The 19620-nt window shown below is 53.6% G+C and overlaps 7 protein-coding genes across 7 annotated transcripts; 2 read left to right on the forward strand and 5 right to left on the reverse strand.

Annotated features, from left to right (window-relative positions):
• Nucleotides 1-909: 909 nt before the first annotated feature.
• On the forward strand, nt 910-2171 carry PG985_009229 (Peptide hydrolase; the record flags this gene model as incomplete). The annotated part of the gene is made up of 3 exons (XM_066828997.1): nt 910-1065; nt 1117-1857; nt 1935-2171. The coding sequence occupies 3 exons, from the start codon at nt 910-912 to the stop codon at nt 2169-2171; spliced, it is 1134 nt and encodes a 377-aa protein (XP_066683909.1).
• A 797-nt stretch (nt 2172-2968) lies between these two features.
• Nucleotides 2969-7867, reverse strand: PG985_009230 (uncharacterized protein; the record flags this gene model as incomplete). Its single annotated transcript, XM_066828998.1, has 1 exon — nt 2969-7867. One exon carries the CDS (start codon nt 7865-7867, stop codon nt 2969-2971), a length of 4899 nt encoding a protein of 1632 aa, XP_066683910.1.
• Nucleotides 7868-9728: 1861 nt separating this feature from the next.
• PG985_009231 (uncharacterized protein) lies at nt 9729-10310 on the forward strand (the record flags this gene model as incomplete). The annotated part of the gene is made up of 2 exons (XM_066828999.1): nt 9729-9745; nt 9842-10310. 2 exons carry the CDS (start codon nt 9729-9731, stop codon nt 10308-10310), a joined length of 486 nt encoding a protein of 161 aa, XP_066683911.1.
• Nucleotides 10311-10930: 620 nt separating this feature from the next.
• On the reverse strand, nt 10931-12457 carry PG985_009232 (glycoside hydrolase family 5 protein; the record flags this gene model as incomplete). The annotated part of the gene is made up of 3 exons (XM_066829000.1): nt 10931-12029; nt 12089-12179; nt 12232-12457. The coding sequence occupies 3 exons, from the start codon at nt 12455-12457 to the stop codon at nt 10931-10933; spliced, it is 1416 nt and encodes a 471-aa protein (XP_066683912.1).
• Nucleotides 12458-13614: 1157 nt separating this feature from the next.
• Nucleotides 13615-16293, reverse strand: PG985_009233 (uncharacterized protein; the record flags this gene model as incomplete). Its single annotated transcript, XM_066829001.1, has 1 exon — nt 13615-16293. The coding sequence occupies one exon, from the start codon at nt 16291-16293 to the stop codon at nt 13615-13617; it is 2679 nt and encodes an 892-aa protein (XP_066683913.1).
• A 2170-nt stretch (nt 16294-18463) lies between these two features.
• Nucleotides 18464-18706, reverse strand: PG985_009234 (uncharacterized protein; the record flags this gene model as incomplete). The annotated part of the gene is made up of 1 exon (XM_066829002.1): nt 18464-18706. One exon carries the CDS (start codon nt 18704-18706, stop codon nt 18464-18466), a length of 243 nt encoding a protein of 80 aa, XP_066683914.1.
• A 260-nt stretch (nt 18707-18966) lies between these two features.
• Nucleotides 18967-19580, reverse strand: PG985_009235 (uncharacterized protein; the record flags this gene model as incomplete). The annotated part of the gene is made up of 3 exons (XM_066829003.1): nt 18967-19333; nt 19463-19491; nt 19554-19580. The coding sequence occupies 3 exons, from the start codon at nt 19578-19580 to the stop codon at nt 18967-18969; spliced, it is 423 nt and encodes a 140-aa protein (XP_066683915.1).
• Between the last annotated feature and the right edge of the window lie 40 nt (nt 19581-19620).

The following is a 19620-nucleotide window of genomic DNA, read 5'->3' on the forward strand; positions in this document are numbered from 1 at the left end:
CTAGAAAAGAAGCTCTTGCCTTTCCGCTCTCAGCTGCGTAAGACCTTTTGCTGTCGATCGCTTTGCCTTATATTCTCCGTCTTGGCGAATGCGACCTGGGCCGGCCCTTGACGCTTGCATGCGGAAGGACGTTTATAAGTTGGCCCGAGCCCAGGGGCTAGAGGCCGTCGTGGAGTCGCCCCTGTAATCTCGCCGCCAGCAAGTAAACAGCCCGCCTCTGGTGTCCAGCCCAGATAACGAGCCGCCCGTGGCCACCCCGCATTCTCCCCTGGTGCCTGGTGAACATCGCGGCAAACACAGCCCGTTGGTCCTGTGCGACTACCTACCAGTTGGGGGTTCTAGTCCTGTCACGATGGGGCTTCTGATTGGTCACACCGCTCAGAAGCTGAGGGACTGCTCTGGCTTGGCAGTGCAAGTATTGTAAAAGAGAGACATCTTGCGAAATCGTGACCATGGCCCCTGATCTGTGCACAAACAGATGGATCTGGCGCTGGGATCCGTCGATTGCCTCGACCAGATGATCTCCTATGGCAATTGCCCGAGGACGCTCCTGCTATCGAATTGGATAGTCGTCGACGCGCGATATCCGTCCGGTCTATTGATCCGGTTGCAGTGCATGAACGGTCTTAATTGCGATAGGCAGGCCAGCACGCGATGTGCCCACACCAAAGCTTGGTCGCTTCCATCGACAGATGCCAACTTCCCGAATCGGCAACCGTGAGCCATTCGCGGCTCCCCGCTTTTCTCATGCATCACGAGAGGGATGTTTTTGTTTGTACGTGGTCGTTTGCTTATAAGAAGCCCGCATATCGCCCTGGATTGAGGGCCTCGTTCTCTAGGTCTTCTTTCGCTCGCTAGCTTGTGCTCGACAGCTTTCTTGCCATACCTCAAGTCCACACTGTCATCAAGATGGTTCGCAGTCTTCTAGTTGCGGCTCTGGCTGCCTCAGCCACCACTGCTCTCTCGGTAGGCCGACGAGAGGCTACCCAGGAGCAATACACCATCGAACTCGCGCCAGGTGAGACCAGGGTCGTCACGGAAGCCGAGAAGTGGGAACTGAAGGCTGTATGTATACCGAGCTGCTTTGGCCATCGCGATAACTAACTTTTGCAACAGGAAGGCAAGAAGTTCTTTGACATCACTGAATACCCGGAACTTGCAGAACTTGCAGCGCAGCCCAAGAACCTCGCCGTGTCCGCGGCGGTCACCTTCCCCTCGGCCATGACGCAGACCACCAAGGTCGAGGCCCTCCTGGGCAAGCTGGACAAGTCTACCATGCGCACCAAGCTGCAGACCTTCTCGGACTTCCACAACCGTTACTATAAGTCAAGCTACGGCAAACAGTCGTCCGCGTGGCTCCTGGAGCAGGTCAACTCGGTCATCTCGGCGAGCGGCGTCAAGGGCGTCACTGCCAAGGCCTTCACGCACTCGTGGGGCCAGAGCAGCGTCATCGCCACCGTCCCCGGCAAAAGCGCCAAGACCATTGTCGTCGGCGCCCACCAGGACTCGATCAACCAGGGCAGCCCCATGGAGGGCCGCTCTCCCGGCGCCGACGACGACGGCTCCGGCTCCATGACCACCCTCGAGGCTCTCCGGGTCCTCCTCCAGGACCCCACCATCGCCGCGGGCCAGGCCGCCAACACGCTTGAGTTCCACTGGTACAGCGCCGAGGAGGGCGGTCTGCTCGGTAGCCAGGCCATCTTCACCCAGTACTCCAAGGACAAGCGCGACGTCAAGGCCATGCTCCAGCAGGACATGACCGGATACGTCAAGCCAGGCAGCAAGGAGGCTGTCGGCGTCATTACCGACTACGTCGACACAGGCCTGACCAATTTCATCAAGAAGGTCATTACCGCCGTAAGTTCCTTCCTCTCCCAAAAACACTACCGCGTTTTCCTTCCCCTTTTGGAAAACAAGCTAACGGGATCTGCCAGTACTGCGATATCCCCTACGTCGAGACCAAGTGCGGCTATGCTTGCTCTGACCATGCCTCCGCCTCTAAGGCTGGATACCCTTCGGCCTTTGTCATCGAGTCCGCCTTTGAGGACACGAGCCAGTACATCCACACTGCGCGTGACACTATGGACACGGTCAACTTCGACCACGTCCTGCAGCACGCCAAGATGACCGTGGGCTTCGCTTACGAGCTTGCCTTGGCTTCTTCGCTGTAGAGTTGAATTGTTGACTCGATGGGTGACGCTGTGAACACACCTTAATGAGGTACTCCTAGATACACGTACACAAATAGACAATACAAATCATGGAATCCAGAAGTTCATCAAATCTATAGCAAACGAGGTCGTTCACAACCTCTTGTAGCTCACACAAATCATGCAACAGCGAGAATGAAAACCAAGATAATAAGACGCTGGGACCAAATGCTCGTTTTATGTACTTTACAACAACTTTACAACAACTGCCACTCGGAATGCAAGCGGCTCATCCGCAAAAGTAATGAGCACTAGAATGAGAAGATGCATACCACCCCAACTCACGCCTGCCTGGGTCTCAAGTGCAAAAATATTATGATCTCAAGCCTCGTATGCTTCATCTCGGTCCTTTCTTCACCATCCCAACGATTACCCCTCGCCTCCCTTGTTGGCAACGCCCACGACACGAAAACCATCGATAGAAGGACCATAGAGAGCGTCGCAAACAACATCATTATTTGACCCTGAACACCAGATGATGCCATTGTGCCGGTATGGGGGTATAAAGAAGGCAAGGACCAGAGAATAAAGAACCGAGTTTCGTTGTCCATTCATCGTTGACATCGTGAACCTCGTCAATTTTCCCCGCCTCGCCAATGAGAACTGTAGTAAACCATAATGCTGCACAATAAATGTGTGCGCAGCAGAAATCAGACCAAAAACCAATCTTAACTCCCTCGATAAAAACCGCTATGCTGGAAACTGAGAACAAGTCCGGCAACCGGTATATGTACATATCATGGGCCATGGGTATGTACTCAGTATCCACCAAGATTCATGTTAGGCTTGCTTGCGAAGTCCACGATCTGGTTTGCCATGGACATCATCTGCGACAGATGTCGGAGAATCGGCTCCTGCGGCGAAATGTGGCTGATGCGCATGAAGAGCTGTTCGATTTGGGACACACAGCCACCGAGGATGTTCGGGACAACTTCACGGACTTGCGATTCCTGTAGTTCGGACGTGATCAGCCTGGGAGCTTGAGGGTGGTCGGCAGTCTGTGGACCTACGATGTGGGGCAAAGTGCCGTGCATGCTGCGGATGATGATCTCCATCCAAGCAACCTTCTCCCGGAGGCATTGTCCGTCAAGCTCGCGTGCCAGTTCAGCGATGGCAGCCAGCGATACCAGCGGCGACAGTTCGTTCAGACTATTAGCATCCAACTTGATCAGATAAGTCTTGAAGATATCATCTTTACGATCAGACTGCAGCCACTTGACCAGAGCAGCCTCAAGCTCGCCTCTTTCAACCAGATTTCCGATATCGGCAACCTTGCGGTCAAGGTCGTGGTCTTTGCTGCTGTTGGAGCCAGCAGCGTTACGGAGCATCATCTGGTTATTCGAGTGTGCTGAAGGGCTTGGGTAGTTTTGCTGTGCTTGCAGGTTCGAGTACGAGGGCCCTTGAGACGCCTGCGAGTACTGCGAATGGGACACCTCACGAGAGGGACGCTCGCGCGAGGCCGGTTGCTGCATCTTGAGGAATGCTTCATGGAACTGAGCCTGAGTCGCAGCCATGGAGGACACAGTGTCGGAGAGTCGCGTAACCAATGCCGTAAGCTGGTCAATCTTGTTGCTGTCGGCGCGAATCTTGTGCTCCAGGTCTTCAATGTGTTCTGCTGCTTGTCGTCGCACATCGTCCACGGCCTGGCCAGCCGCGGTAGCTGCCATACGCGTGAAGTTGGGTGTGACGGTCTTGTGAAGAGCATCCATGAAAGTCTTCTCGATGTTGACGGACAAGCTCTGTCCAATCTTCTCGGTGACGACCTTGGCCAGTTCTGGTTTCTGGATCGCTTGGCTGACGGCAGCAGGAAGCAGCTTCTGCATTTGGTTCTGCACGGCATGCGAGATGCGACCGCTGACCTTAGAGTCGATCTGCTCCGTGACGGTGCGAGCCAACTGTTCAGTGATGGTTCGAGTGATGAGCTCGTTCACCGCAGGCACAACATACTCCTCAACCTTGTCGCTGATGGTTCTCGTCAACAGACGGGAGACGTTGTCATCCAACGTCGCGGATACGCTGTCGAGAAGGTCGAGTTGACTCTTGTTGAAAGTCTGGTCGCGATTGCGCAGATCATTGTCCATCTTTTGGCGATTCTCCACAAGCGCGGCCTCTACCACACTGCTGAGCGTCATCTCGATTTGCTTGACGGCAGACTGGAGCGAGTCTGGCAGAGCATTCGATTGAGAAGATGCCGAAGACTTGGCCTCGTTCTTGGACATGGTCGGTCCAACACGTGGGGAATGCGCACTGCTGGTAGATTGGATGGGATCTTGGGAGTTTGACTGTTTGTCCGCGGCAGCGACGGCAGCGGCGGCAGCAGCAGCAGCAGCCTTTTCTCGCTTCTTTCTCGAGCGGCGGTCCGATTTTTCTGTTTGATTGTTAGGCGTAACAGGTACTTCGGCAGCCTTGCGCTCGGGCTGTTGGCGAGAAGTAGTAAGATCGTCTGCAGATTTTCGGTTTGCGTCCTCTTGGCCAGAACCAGGTTGAGGTTGAGGTGAAAGGTTCTCCTTCAGGTTCGGTCGAGTTGCGATGCGAATAGGTAACGTGGTGGGGTCCTCTGCAGGCTGTGGCTCTGCAGGTTGTGTGCTGGGCAGCTCTTTGAGCTTTGTAATTTTCACAATACCAGTCTCAATGGCATCCACAGGCGCGATAACCTTATTGTCTCGAGTCCACCCCAATTCACTCTGCTTGATACAGATGTTGGAGACACCCTTCGAATGCATCACGTAAAGCTCGAACAGCGTCTGCTCGTCCTTCTCTAGCTCCGCCGAAGGTGTTCCTAGCATATCCAGGCTCCGAATCACACCCTTGTTGGCGAAAGAGTACTCGCGTACACCACTAATGACCGCGGTACTATCGGGCTCGGGAATGGACGCGTCTTTCGCCACCAACTTCTGGACGTAGTCGACCTGGGATAGGCCCTTGATGGTGTACTTGGGAGCCGACAGATGGAGGAAGTAGACCGAGTTGCGAGTGGGATGTCCGACCACAATCATACCTGTAGGTGGGTGGTACATCACACTGCAGACGGCATCGGATTCCTTGGAGTGAGGAAGGTTGAATTCCTGGACAGGCTTGCCGAGGGCTAGATCCCATAGCTGAAGCGTGTGGTTCTGCTTCATACCTACAATCATGTAGCGTAAGGCGCAACGCTTCTGGTACGGCCGTTGCTTATCCAGCAGTAGGACAGAGGTTGGCCAAGCCTTCTCTCCCTCCGGTGTGGTGGTAAGAGTCATCAAAGGCTCCCTAACCTCTAGCGAAGTCTGCGCTGGCATCGGGAATCGCGGATCGGATCCTTCGTCGACAGCCGTAAGATCTCGCACGTCCCAGAACTTGACGCGGCCAGACTTGTCTAGAGACACGATTGTACTGTCGTCTTGGCTGAAGGTGAAATCCTTGCCGGCCTTACCAGTGTTGATTCGCAACGAACATTGCTTCGACAATTTCTCGGTATCGACGACGCGGTCGTGGCCGGGTTTGAAGAGCTTGTGCTTCATGATGTAGGATGGCCAGATTATGCTAATCGTCTTGCCGCGGCCTACGGCGAAGTATTCGGGGTGAGCACACGAGGTTCTAGCTCGCGTCTTGAGGACCCCTCCGGGAGCATCGCCTTCGTGGGTGCTGATGGGTGGAAGAGCGAACCCGTACTGTTCTGGGTGCGCGTCGTCGATGTAATCCTTATCACCGTTTCTCAGGAGAATGTGGTAGACGGTGCCACTGATACCAGTGCCAATAATAGCTTCCTTTTGCGCAGTGTGAATGTCGGCAGGAGTAGACGAAACTGCAATGTTGAAGATGCGGTCCTTGGTTTCGGTGAACAATTTGGCGTCACGCCCATCATCCTGTCGGATGACGCGAATGCCGCCAGCCTTGGACATGCCGTAAACAATGAAGGATTTGGTGCTGGAAACCAGATTCCGGTCGATCTGATCAAACTCCTTTTTGACTCTAGCAATATCAAGAATGACCTCTTCCCGGAATTGGGGGCGAGTTTCTTCATTCTCCTGCAGTGAGATGGAGATCCAAGGCTTCATGGGGAAGTTGTAAACCTTGACAGGGCTCGGCTCCTCTTCTATCACGACAATTTCATCGGCATCGGCACTTTCCCAGCTGTCTGCTACAGGGCCGTGGCCGTTGGCGGCTTCGTCGACAATGTCGCGGACAGCTTGGGCCGTGCTAGGAGACATTGCGCGCTCAAGAAGTCCCGAGTTCTCCTCCTTCTCGAGCTCCCTCTGGATATCGCGTGCTGCAAGTTCCGACTTTTCATCAAACTCGGAATTCGACTTGGCCCGGATCATTTCATCCAGATCCTGCACGATCTGCGCCTGGGCTTCCTCGTGCTCCATCTGCGCGATCGCGTCTTGTGCTTCTCTGTCTGCACTCTCGGCGAGACCATCAATGGCCTCAGAGACAGTTTCCTTGTGGTTCTCTTCGGGAGCGCCAGGCTGGTGCTCAACGCGCAGAGTAGAAGGTGACTGGCGGCTATGCTCTGGACTCGTGACGTGGCTCCGCTGGAAGCTGTGACGTTTGCTCTCGGTAGCACCGGGAGAGGATGTGGTGCTGGGCACCTTCTTCAGAATCTGGATGCTTGGTGCTGTCTGGCCCGGGGTTGAGGTCTTCGAGGCCTTGTTCTGGGGAGAATAGGAGGCAAGGTCCTCAAACGGATTGTTGTAGTCGAACATTGTGGTCTTTCGGGTTGCGCCATTCTGAGAGGACTGGGAAGCATACTCGTTCTTTATGGATGCGGAAGGGCTGTAAGGCTGCTGCTGTTGCAGCTCAGCCTGTAAAGAATAATGCGAGTCCTGAGAGGCCAGCTGGGGCTGTTCCCGCCTCAACAGCTCGCTAAGGTCTCCATTGTTATGCTCCTTCGACGCATTCGAGTGTGCACTCAGATCGGGATGCGAAGAAGATTCGGCCAGGTACGGCTCGTCGGTCTGCGATGGCTTCTTCTTCTGCAAAAGACTGAGCAGATACGCCTGTGTCTCATCGGCTGGGTTACCACTGTTCCACTCTGGCGGGGCGGGCGCAGAAGGCTGCGCCTGGTCGTCGGCTCGCATGGATTCGGTTTGCGAATCGCCCTTCATCAGCGAGGCCAGATAGCCCTGCGGATCGCCCGAGATGGGAACCGGGGCATGCAGGGTAGGCTGAAGGCCGCCGTGAGGGAAGTTCATGGACTGATCGAGAGACGACGCAGACTGGTGATGAACTAATGGCGAGGGTTGGGAAAGAGTCTGGTTGGCCAATGTGCTCTTGTTGCCGGATGGGTTAAACTTCAGCAGACCTAGCAGATTGACTGACTGATTCGCCTGTTTGCCACTGTTGTTGGTGTTGTTGGCAAGCGAGCCAGGCATAGACCCAATCGGACCCAGGGACGACATGCCCTGCGGGCCGTGAGAATGGGAAAAGTGGCTCGTCGGCGGTGTAGGGGCGGGCGGAGGGAAGACGTCGGCAGCCGAAGCATCCTGATGCTCCGATGCAGGAGAAACGAGGTAGTCTTGGTTCAGAGAGAGCGCCAAACGAGACAGATCCTCGGTGTCCTTGTAACTTCGCTCACCCTGGGCTTGTTGGCCCTGTTGGTGGTTGGCTCTCAGGCGGGCAAGCATCGCATTCAAGTGGTCGTCGGGGCCGCCGCCGCCAGACTGATTGTAGCTCGCCATGACTTCAATATCCGAAGTCCGGACAGCGAGCTACCGTCCGGTTGTGGTGTCGCGATGGGATGAACAGCTGACTGATTGCAATCGCACGAGGGCTGAACAGGCGACAGAGCTTTTTGTCGGTCTGAAGCCCGTCAGAAGGTGGAATGTATGTTGAGGATTGGGGGGTGTGGGAGAAAAAAAAGATGAGAGAAAATCAGAGGATCTCTCCCAGATTGTGGTTGACGTTTTTGATGCGATGGGATGGGATGGCTGAAAAGTTTCTGGATTAGCAAAGCTGCCCAATCCGATGGTTGTTTCAGTCAAATCGCCCAAGCTCCCTCTCCAGCCGATCAACCCGTCCATCAACTCCGGGCGCTGGGCAGTCACTCACCTCAATTAGTGCTGGAAATACAGGTACTTTAGGGTACACTGTAGCTGTATTCGATGTTGAGGGCCCTGTTTGCTTGCTACCTCTACCCCCGCAGTATCTCCAGCACGGGCCTTTCAACGCTTCAAGGCAAAAGCAGCAGTTGGTTGGCTGATAAACCCTTCCCCAGTTTAATACACGGGCGGCAATATAACTGGACAAATGGGTCCTCGATTACAACATACGAACGACTCAAGGCGCGCAGCTAAGTATGTGTGTATTATGTATTCTGTGATCTTGTCCGTCCACATTCAAATTATTTATGCGACGGAATAAATTTACTACTTGAACCGATTGCGACGAACGCTGCACGTGTAACGGAGATGGCGCAGCAACAACCAAAAAAAAAAAAAGGTAGGACGAGTGAGTGGGCAATCAACCACACCCGGAATTCTTCTATGACAAACGCAAGCAGTTGGGGGGTATGAGTCGACCGAACAAGCAAATAATATCGTTCCCGTCAAGTTTCCCCATCCCAGAGCCCATCCCACTTCATTGGGTGCGATCCATGCAAGTGTGCGCTGTCGATGGTGGTACGGCTTTCGGTACGGCCTGGTCTGTGGCCAGTAATGGATACTCGCCTGAACGATTTTCCAAAAAGAGGTTTGGTAACTGTGATGACGGCTCTATTTCTGTACAGGCACACGTATTCGGAGATAGCACCACCCCTCCCGATAGATCTGGTGTAAACAGAAGACCCAAGCTGCTTTGCGCATTGCCTACTGCCTTCATGGATGAGCAAATATGTATGTATCAATTCTAGACACCAGCCCAGATGCAGGTAGTCACTCTATGTAGAAAGTAATGCCGTTATGACAAAGGATGCGCAATATGAATGCCCGACAGCTTGCTCTCAAAACCATCAAAGCTCACAGGTGCTGTCGCGGCTCTCACCAAGTCGCCTCAGGAATAAAGTGGCCTGCTTTCCATACAATTTACTGGTGGGGTTCCTCAGCCCGCCTCCGCCAGCCCACGAATCCCTCCCTCATCGGGCTGCAGATTGCCGGGTGGTCGAATTGAAACATCCTCCTTTCCCGTGCCAACTACGTACCTGTATACATACATACAATTTCGAGATTTGCCGCTAACGTCCTGTTGCTTATTTCTCCTGTGGCATCATCGTCCAAACTACGCCTCTTTAACCCCCCGACCGTCGATTGCGCAGAAGCCGTGCCAGCAGCGTGCTACTACTACACTGCTTGCGTGTGTGTGCTCGACCCCAACCTGTGCGATCTTCCCCTTTGCGCCCCATCATCGCCGTGCAGCCAGGGCCGTGACCAAAGTTCTGCGGATCGACGCCACCCAAACCCGTGCCTACATCATCGCAGCGAGAGGAAGAAAAAAAAGTAGCCCCGAACCCCCCTTGGCATCTGGCTCCTGGCTACCAACCTACCTATCCTCCCGGTTGTTGCTTGCTGCTCAGGAATCTTCTGAAGGAACCAACCCAACGGCGCCATGTTCTGCTTACGGAGGTGAGTTTGCTATATACTTGCAACTACATGCTACCATATCAACCAACCTGTGTGTGGAAACATCCTGGCTAACCATCGACCTTGCTCCTGAACCAGCTGGCTTCCCCTGCTCTTCATCCCGACGAACGCCTCGCCGGCCTTCATCTTCCTCTTCTTCGTGTGCACATACTTCCTGAACCGCCCCTGCGTCTACTGCTCCGTGCTGCTCCTGATCCTCTTCGTCACCTCGTGCCACTGGTCCGACCGCTGCTTCTTCGACTTCAACAGCAACTGGTTCGCGCCCCGGCCCTCGACGTACTACTACCCGAAGAATGACACGATAACGGCGGCGACGACTGGATCGCCAAACGCCGTCGCCGCCGGCGGGGCCGCGGCCGCGGACAGCTTCAACGCGACCGCCCTCGAGATGCTCAACACGACGGTGGGCGCCCTGGCCGGCGCCGCGGCCGGCGAGATAGATCGCAGGCGGACCGAGTGGACGGGCCTGGGCATCGAGTGGCTGCGGAGTCTCCTGGGGCGGAGGGAGTGGAGGATCGAGTGCATGGATCTGTACATTCGCCTATGAACGGACCGAGCTTTGGGGGAGAAGGAAAAACAACAACAAACATCAACAGCAATAAAACGACATGCTTACACATACATCCGTACATCCTGTGCGAGCCCGACTTCACGAGCATATATATACAACTGCGACATAGTACGTTTTGCGCCCTATCTCCCAGGCAAGCCGCCGGCGCAAGATGTAGCGTAATGAATTTACGAGATGAAAAATGGGTTGCATAGTACGGCATGGCATGGGCGTTTGAAGGGTTCATTCACACAGCATTCGGCAGAAAAGCGATTGAACAGCATATTGTCGATCTTGTCGACACATCTAACGAGCGCTGTTTGACCAGAATGCCGGGATGGCGCAGTACAGAGCCAACGTGACAGTGCTGCCTCCTGACGAGTAGATAAAAAAAAACGGCCATACAAATGTATATCACAAGAGCTGCGTAGGATGATTTCCGCAGATAAAACAAAAACGTCCTGACTTGATACCAGCGGCAGAAGATTCACATAGCGCTTTGTCCCATAGACAATATAATATCACTGTAATAATATGTCTACATATCATAAATACCCAATGACGTACATGCTGAATTTAGATATCAAAATATGACCCGTATAATCGAGGAGATTTCCTCACGACTTGGTCGTAGCATTCATCGCCTTGACCCAGGGCTTCCAGTAGTTCTCGACCGTCTCGGCGTCGTTCCAGCCGTCCCACTCGAAGTTGGTGAGGCCCCAGGTGTCGCCCAGCCCCTGGACGCCCTCGCGGGTGCGGTAGCTGCCCGCGAGGCTCCAGACCATCCAGCCAACGCGGTGCTTCTTAGTGTACTCGACGAGGCAGTTCTGCAGCACGTCGTCGTACAGCGTCGCGTCCTGGGCGTGGCCAAACTCGGTCAGCATCACGGGGGTCAGGCGCTGCGGCGGCGGGCAGTCGCCGCCCGTCAGGTTCTGCGCGCAGCCCGCGGGTGCCTCCATGCCCAGAGCGTGGAACCCGGCCCGGTACAGCGCCGCTTCGACCGCCTCGCACGTCCCCGTGTCCACGTCCTCGCTCATCGGGTAGATGTGCAGCTCCCAGAAGACCTTGTCGGCCCAGGGGTAGCTGTCGAGGTCGAAGTAGACGGGGTCCCGGCGGTGCGCGTCCCGGATGGCGTCGCACTTGTAGCAAGGGGCGGTCAGGATGTTCTTGCGGGTGGTCAGCGCCGAGAGGTCCTCGTCGTACTGCATGCCCGACCAGCTGATGAGCAGGTCCGGGTTCGCCTCGTGGATCGCGTCGGAGCCGGCGCTCATGTTGCCCACGAGCGTCTGCCAGTTGTAGTAGAGATCGGTGCGGTTCCACGAGGACCGCAGCTCGTTGCGCAGCGACATGGACACCACATTGGGGTGCTGCTTGGCCCAGTCGGCCACGTACGCCAGCCCGCGCCGCCAGTTCGAGGTATTGAAGTGGACGTCGTCGAACCAGGCGTTGCCGTCCGTGTGGCTGCAGCACCACTTGGCCTGGTGGACGTGCACGTCCGGGTGGATGAAGATGCCCTTCTCGAGCGCCTTGTCGGCGATGTCGGACCAGATCTCGAAGCGTGTCGTCTGGGCGGTCCAGCCCGGGTTCTTGCTGATGATCTCGTTGGTCACCTTGGTCCCGTTCTCGTAGCCGAGCCCCATGATCATGGCCACCTCTAGCGAGACATCGTTACCATTCCGCTCGTAGATTTCATCGATCATCTGGGTGGCATAACCCCTGAGCCTCAGATTAGCATCTTTTCGGGAGTAGATCAAATTTGTTGGAGAAGGCCTTACATGCGAAGGACGTTCCATCCTACTGACTGGACATCGTCGAGGATTTCGTCCACTGACTTCCACTCGAGACCCTCCGGAATCATCGTCTCTCCTGAGGTGGGAAGTTAGAAGCAATCATAGGAAAGTATACCAGCTAAACATACCGCTCATGGGCCAATTGATACCAGCCCACGACAGAATGTCGCCGCGGCTGTTCACAATGTCACGGCCCTGGGTCTTGAAGGGTCCATATGGCCATTGGTTGGTTGTATTGGAAACACGGGGTGCTAGCTCCGTCTGCCACCGTGGCTCATTGTTCCGGGGAACCCAGGACGACTGAGCCAAGGCCGTAAGAAGCGGCACGACCGACCAGAGAGCAAGAGGCGCCATCGTGGGCTGCTTCTATCCCTGAGGAGACTGGGGAGAGGCAACGTCAATCGAGCCAAGAAGGACAAGAGCTCTCAAGCAAAATGTTTCCTAGGTTACAGAGCGGTGAGAGAACCCATACCGGCGGGCTTCGAGACGTCTCCTCACCTCGCCTTATATACCTACCTGCGCAGCTCGGCTCCGTCTTCCCCGTCGTGTAAGCCATGGGTTCTTTTCTTTAGTCACTAGAGTAGCGGCCAAGAGTGGATAGAACCGGTGTCCATGTCCCGAATGGGGGAAAATGACGTTGGGGTCAGTAGGGGCGGTTGGGGAAAACATGGGGTTGCTGCTCTGCTGCTCCACCTTCGCGGGGTACCTGGGCTTTTCCTTCGGGGCCCTCGAGGGCTTCCGGCAAACCTCGTCACGATGGCCGAGGGAAATTTGTTCTTCGTTGAGCATCACCTGACTACTTTACCTACCTTATATCCTGTACCCACTGCTGCGCGGTTGCCCTCGAGTCGTGCCATAGTCAATAGTGTCGCTCCATGCCAAGCGGTCTGCTAGAGTAATGTCAGTATCCCAGTAGGATGCTACCTCGTGTTATGTCAGTACCTACAGTCCTGTTCACCATCTGTTGGCGCTTACGAGGAGCATTGATCTACATTACCATTCAACATATCTACGCACATGAAGCATCGAAGAAGACAAAATTGGTTTAATTGTGTTTTATTGTGTTTTTTTTTGGTGTGTACCTATCTAGGGGGGTTTGTGTATGTTTTCTGTGATTCTTCTTTCACAGTTTGTGATTGTTGTTGTGTTTTCTGTGATTCTTTTTTCACAGTTTGTAATTGTTTGTTTGTTTTCTGTGATTCTTCTTTCACAGTTTGTAATTATTAGTGTGTTTTCTGTGATTCTTCTTTCACAGTTTGTAATTGTTTGTGTGTTGCCAGTAGCTTGCAAGCCTGCAAGAACTGTATCCCAAACCCCGAACTCCATGCTGAAAAAAGCCATTGATTGCGGCTTGTCAAAGGGTATATGTTGTGCCCAACCCAGAAGTCGCTCGCTCCAAAACCAAAACCAATCCCAAAACCAAGCCGATGCTGTCATTGCAGCTGGCATTGGCCGGATGCCTCCCTTTGCGCAGCCCCCCTTCTGCAGCAAAGAGTAACAGGTGGCATCCTCTATTCCTCCTCAGAGATCTCGTCCTCAGACTCGACCTCATTCTCCTCCTCGGACATCTCCACGTCCTCATCCTCGTCCGCAGACTCACCCTCATCCTCACCGTCCTCCTCGGACATCTCTGAGTCCTCAGACTCGTCCTCATCATCCACCTCCATCGAGTTGCTGGCCTCGACATGAGGTTCTGCGAGCAGCATATCAATTTCTGCTGCGCCCTCGCCAAAAAGATCGTCCATGTCGACGTCATCGTCAGAGTTCTCATCAGACGCGTCGGGAAGAGACGAGTGAGGGCTGCCAGGTGCAGTTGGCTCCTCAGGAGGGTTGACCTGTTCTGCAGAGTCGCCGAACAGAGATTCCATAGGGCTACCAGGTGTGTATGGCTCCTCGGGAAGGTCGGACTGCTCTGCAGAGTCGGCCGGCATCACGAGCTCGAAGGCCGCAGCAAACTCATCATCCAGGCTGACTTCGTCCTCTGACTGTTGTGGTGGTGAGGGCATTGCCTGATCGTCTTCGGATGACTGTGGTGTTGTCATCGTGACGTCGACTGCAGGTTCTGGAGCTTTATTGTCTTCAATGATTTGTGGCTGCATAGCAGTACCCTGTATATCACTGTCAAGCAGATGAAGAATGTTTCTGTCAACATCTGAATATACAGGCTGCCCGGAAACGTCTGCAGAGTTGCTGGTTGGCATCGACTCTGAGCCCGACAGGGCGACAGAAGAGCCTTGGCTGTTTGCTCCATTGTCGATATATGACTGCGCACCTGAAGCCGAATTGTTGGGACTTGAGGGAGGAGGAGTGCCTTGCTGAACCGCAGGAGCAAGCTGCTCCTGGACCACAGGAGGAGGAAGCTGTGTCTGTGCCATAGGAGGAGTAAGCTGGCCCTGTGCCAAGTTGATGCACTCCGTCTTCCTTCCCCAGGTACCGCACAACCCCTTGAGATACGTGGGGTTCAGCTTCTGGCCCTGGGCCTGCCTTCGAAGGTAACTCTTGTTCAAGGCGTCGGCATTGTCGCTGAGATCCATCTGACAGGGAACAGTATGCATCCAGCCCATGTAAGGATTGTAACGGTATTCACCAACAACGGCATCTGCATCCTGCTGCGAAAGGGCGTGGAGTGCGCGATAGGCCTCGGCGAGAACCCAGTGGGCGACTTTCTTCAGGTGGTCCTTCAGGGGTCGCATGTCCTTCACCTTGACTCGCTGTGCCGAGATGGACTTGAGATCTTTGAAGATTTCGCGTAGACCTTGTGACAGCACGTCCTGCTGCTCCATGCCTCCAGCAGCGATATATGCATCTGACAACAGGTATCCAGTATGATCTTGCTCTGAGAGGGGTAGCTGCGGCTCGTTCAAAGTTGAGAGAGTCATAAGAGCTTGGGTGGCATTGGGATTGCGTTTCCAGATGCTCTTGAAGAACTCGAACCGTGCCTTGCTAGCAGTAGCCCGGGTAATGAGGCACATGCACTCGATTGCAAGGTAGTGTTTCCTCTCCAGCTTCTCAGTAATGCCTGCGAGGTTGGTCTGCTTGGTGCGGCGGTCCTGGCCGTCGATGATGCACTGCTTGCCAGCTTTGAGGCACTTGGAGCAGGGTTTGTTGTCCAGGCTGTCACACTTCACCTTTTGCTTGCGACAGTGCAGGCAAGCGTTGAGTCTGAGCTTCTTCGCTGGGCTTTGGGCTGTGGCATCGGGCTCAGGGCTGCTGGTGGCCTTACGCTTCCGGCCTCTCTTGGCTGGGACTGCGGGTGCTGGTGCAGAGACAGATGCAGGAGGACCAGCAAGAGCAGTAGTAAGATCATCAAGAATAGCAGCTTCAGAAGAAGAAGAAGCGTCGTTGATGACTTGAGGGGGTGTTGATATGACCCCAGAGGTGTTGTTGGGCTGTATAGTACCCGAAGTAGAAGTGGTGTTGGTGCTGTTGTAGGCCTGCGAAGAGGTGCCATTGGCTTGCTCTTGGGGAATAGGGTAACAGCTGTTCTCCAAGTTCTCGGGAGACGGGTAGCTCTGTTTGGCTATAGGAGAGGGCTCCTCAGAGGAGTTCTCGAAATTGTCAGCCGCCTCGTTGTTCAAGGTACCCTGTGGCAATGTGGAAAGGTCGGCCGGGTTGACGAGGTTGTCACCAAGACCCATGAAGGTGCCTTGGTTTTGATGGAGATATTGCTGGCCAAAGGCCTGCATTGTGTGATCATTATTTTGTGAGAACTTGAAGGTGTTGCCCATGACGGGAGGTGCCGTGAGGCCGAAGTTGTCGGGCCCCAGGTCCATGGTAGGGAGAGCAGGGTTTATGCTGGTGTTTCTCATGTGTCCCATCAGCGGGTTTGATTGTAGGTATTGGTTGCCCATGTTGGGTGCAGGCAGAAAGCCATTGGGCATATTATTGCCAGTGTTGTTGAACTCAGGGTTGTTGAACATGGATTCTGTGCCATTCATGCTGAGGTCCATGCTGCCCATGTTGTTCATGTTGTTCATGTTGTTCATGTTGTTCATGTTGTTCATGTTGTTCATGTTGTTCATGTTGTTCATGTTGTTCATGTTGTTCATGTTGTTCATGTTGTTCATGTTGTTCATGTTGTTCATGTTGTTGTCCGTGTTAAAGTTGAACCCGCCAAAAAAGGCGTTCTGGCTGGCATTGGCCGTGAAGTTCCAAGCGTCTTCACTGGGGTATTGGTTGGAGTACTCCATGGTGATGTGTGTATGTGTGTGTGTGTGTGTTATATTCGAAGACTTCAGGGTATACACAACGTCAGAAACAGTTGGTATAGGCTGAGAGTCGACGAAGGTGTGGTAAGTTAGAGAGAGGTGATGACAGGTCCCGATAGTATATCGGTGTTGTGTCTCAACGATTTATCTCAATGTAGAGGTCTCTCGAAAAGAATGAGTTCAGTGCTTGTACAAGGTAAGCAGTACAGCAAAGAGTACAAGTAGAAGTGAAGGTATGGCTTGAAGAAGCGTGTAGATCAAGTTGGACTGTTGGACTGTTGGAAGGACTTCAGGATATGTGGTTTGTTTGTCTGCAAGTTCGGAATTAGAGAGGGAGCAGGGGGGGTATTTATATGCTGAGAAACGCAGGGCACAAGGTCGTGCCTAACTTGCCCAAGAGAGAAACTTTCCTATATTCTGGAAACGAGCTCGGGTAAGGGATATGAAAATTTCACTGATGACTCCAAGAAAAGGCTATATCACAACAACTCGGGCCAAAACCTGGTACGCATGCCAAAAGACAACGGAGATTGCTGTAGTGCGGGCCATTTCCAAACAGAATCAGCGCTATCTGCACGTTTCAAACTTGGTAGCTCTCGTATGGAAGCATTATGGTTCTTGGAACGGGTGTCTCAAGGTCAGCTGGCTAACATTCAAGCCGTTCGAGGGCTGTGTTACTCATTCATGTTCGATTGTTCTCGAGTCTGAAGCGAGGGGAAGAGTGGTAGCTTTACACTTTCTCGGGCCAGACCATGGAACAACACTAGTCTGGGTTGGCGGCATGGGCAGCCTTCGAAGAGGTGGGATGGCATTGGTTTGGGATATGGACCGAGATGCTCGGGACTTTTCGAAGAACTTGAGAAGGGCGTCACTCCTATAATGATCAATAGAATTGATTTCGAGACGACATATAATACATGAGATCAAGCCGGTCCATAATGTCAATATTTGCCAACATGATTGGCAAATAAGGGCAGGCCAGACCTCGATGTCGTCGGGTCTATACGTTTGGAAGGGGGGCTGAGCAGGTAGAGTCAATATAGTGGAACCCCCTGGCCCGACCCAGCCATCTGGTTCACCGTTGATTACTGTAGGGCTGAAAATCCGGGGTAAAATGCAGCGGGCCATTCATTCCTACGTGTTGAAGATCAACAAAACCCCCAACGTATTCTCCCGATTCGTTCGTCATTTATATACCAATTGCTCCAGTACATAACCAGCAAACCTCCCATTTCACGAAATTGGCATTATCAATTGGGAGCGAATAATTATGCAAAGCTCATGAATGGCGGCACTGCCAATTTGGGTTTTTGAGTTTTCGGGTCAACCAGAAAAATAGAGCACACCCCCAACTCTCGGGCCATCTGAAGGGAAAGAACAATAGGCATTGTTCCCATTGTTCTTTTTAAATCTACACCCTTTGCTTCAGCCAAATTTGGTAGGGCTGCCTAGGTACGAAAAGTATAACTGATGAGTCACAAATCTGCGTTTTCCATTGCCCAGGACGCTGGGTGAGGGAGAGGGTAGGGGGAGGGGGGCTGCCTCACGTGGTTCCTACTTGTTCTAGACGTTCCTCGACGGCGAGATGCAATATTCACGGAAGACATGCATATTTGCAGCCCTCTCTGATCAACTGCGGGGGACGTTTCTGATAGGCAAAGGGCGAGTATATTTCCTGATCTTGATGCTTACAGCTCATTAATATCTTCTAAAATCCAACCCACAAGACAACTAATATAATATACGATGTAACAGCTGACAGCCAGCTAGAGTTGGATAGCCCTCTACGCCAATGAGGCTCCGAGGGGTAACTTGAACTAACAAGTTGAATGGAAGAGGAATGGACAGTCAGCCAGAACCTGAACTATTACGTGGATGAACATGATGATCATGGGACCAGAATGACGAAAGCTGGCATACACTGCAAATCCAACACGACTTCCATAAACATGGCTTTCATCAAGCCACCCCCCATTCCCTTTCGATGATAGCAAGACGGCTTTTGATGGAAGTAAGCCCTTGCGGCGAGTAGGCCTCATATCCAGAGATAAAATGTCCTTGCAATCGACAATAGATCAACCAAGGACAGCAAAGTAGTACGGACGTCGGGTTGCCAGTTATCGCCAACTTGGAGAAATCATGCAACCAAGAGCTATCGTTCAGGATGATTGTTGTTGTTGCGCAGCAGTCTGGCAGTGTCGTGATGGACGTCTTCCTCTGCATCCTCCTCCTCCAATGCCTCGGGGTCAGAACCGTGGCCGTCGTCATACGCATGGCCCATCGTGCGATACGAGCCGTTGCCGTCCCCTCCTCCCGGGGCTCTTCGCACCAGGGACGCTTCGGGGCCTTGCTCCAGGGCAGCAGCAATATTGCCGTTGCGGTTCCGCCGAGCCATGTTCTCGCTCATTTCCCGCCAGATACGGAGCAGCGTTGGGGCATGGGAAGCGAACTTTTCGGTGAGTGTAAGTATGAGATGTAAGTGACGTGACCGTAGGCCGTTTGGGGGAAGGAGGCGCTTCTGGATAATACCATACCTGAACGATGAGACAGCCCAGTACGACCCCAAAATCGTACCCTGAAAGACGCCGCAAACTGCTCCGCCAGGGAGCAGCACACGACGTCTCCCGATGGGTCAGCTCCCTACAGAGCCCGACATTACCCCCCCGGGGACGGCCAGGCCATGTCCCGGACGCTGTTATATCCGCAGCAGCCAAAGGCGTTCTGGATGCCCTCGATAGACCTGCCGTCATGGGCCATCCAGAGCCCACGCCACGTGGACTGCAGATTGCAGTCCACCGCCGGCCCGGACCCCACCATGCCTTCGAACCACAGCGTCGCCAGGACGACGCTCACGAGGCCCTGGAGCACCTGCAGTATGGCATAGACCAGCGGGTGCTGCATTAGGTTCCCGATGCCGCCGCGGTTGGAGTAGAGACGACGGAGCATATGGGCCCCGAAGACGGTGAAGGGGAGCAACAGCGTGAAGATAGTCAGACCGAGAGGTATCGGATGTGACAGCCTTCTGGATTCTGCTAGCACATAGCTATGACACCAGAGTTAATTACGATGATATATATATATTTCAACGCAGTGGCGCCGTTTAATATAGGGCTGTACCAAACGATGGCGCAATCGGGAGCAAGCAACTCACATGGAGACGGCGACGAGCCCCAACAAGAACTAGAAGAACACAGCCATGAGAATCAACCCAAGTTGCATAAGATATAGTTCAATTTACTTACAACTGTGACCACAGCGAATGTCACCATTTTGACGATGTTTCTCTGGTTTAAACCAAAGCAAGAAGTA

The sequence above is a fragment of the Apiospora marii genome (genome assembly GCF_038362585.1).
Source record: "Apiospora marii strain CBS 49790 chromosome Unknown utg000005l_segment0_segment0, whole genome shotgun sequence".
Taxonomy (NCBI): Eukaryota; Fungi; Ascomycota; class Sordariomycetes; order Amphisphaeriales; family Apiosporaceae; genus Apiospora; species Apiospora marii.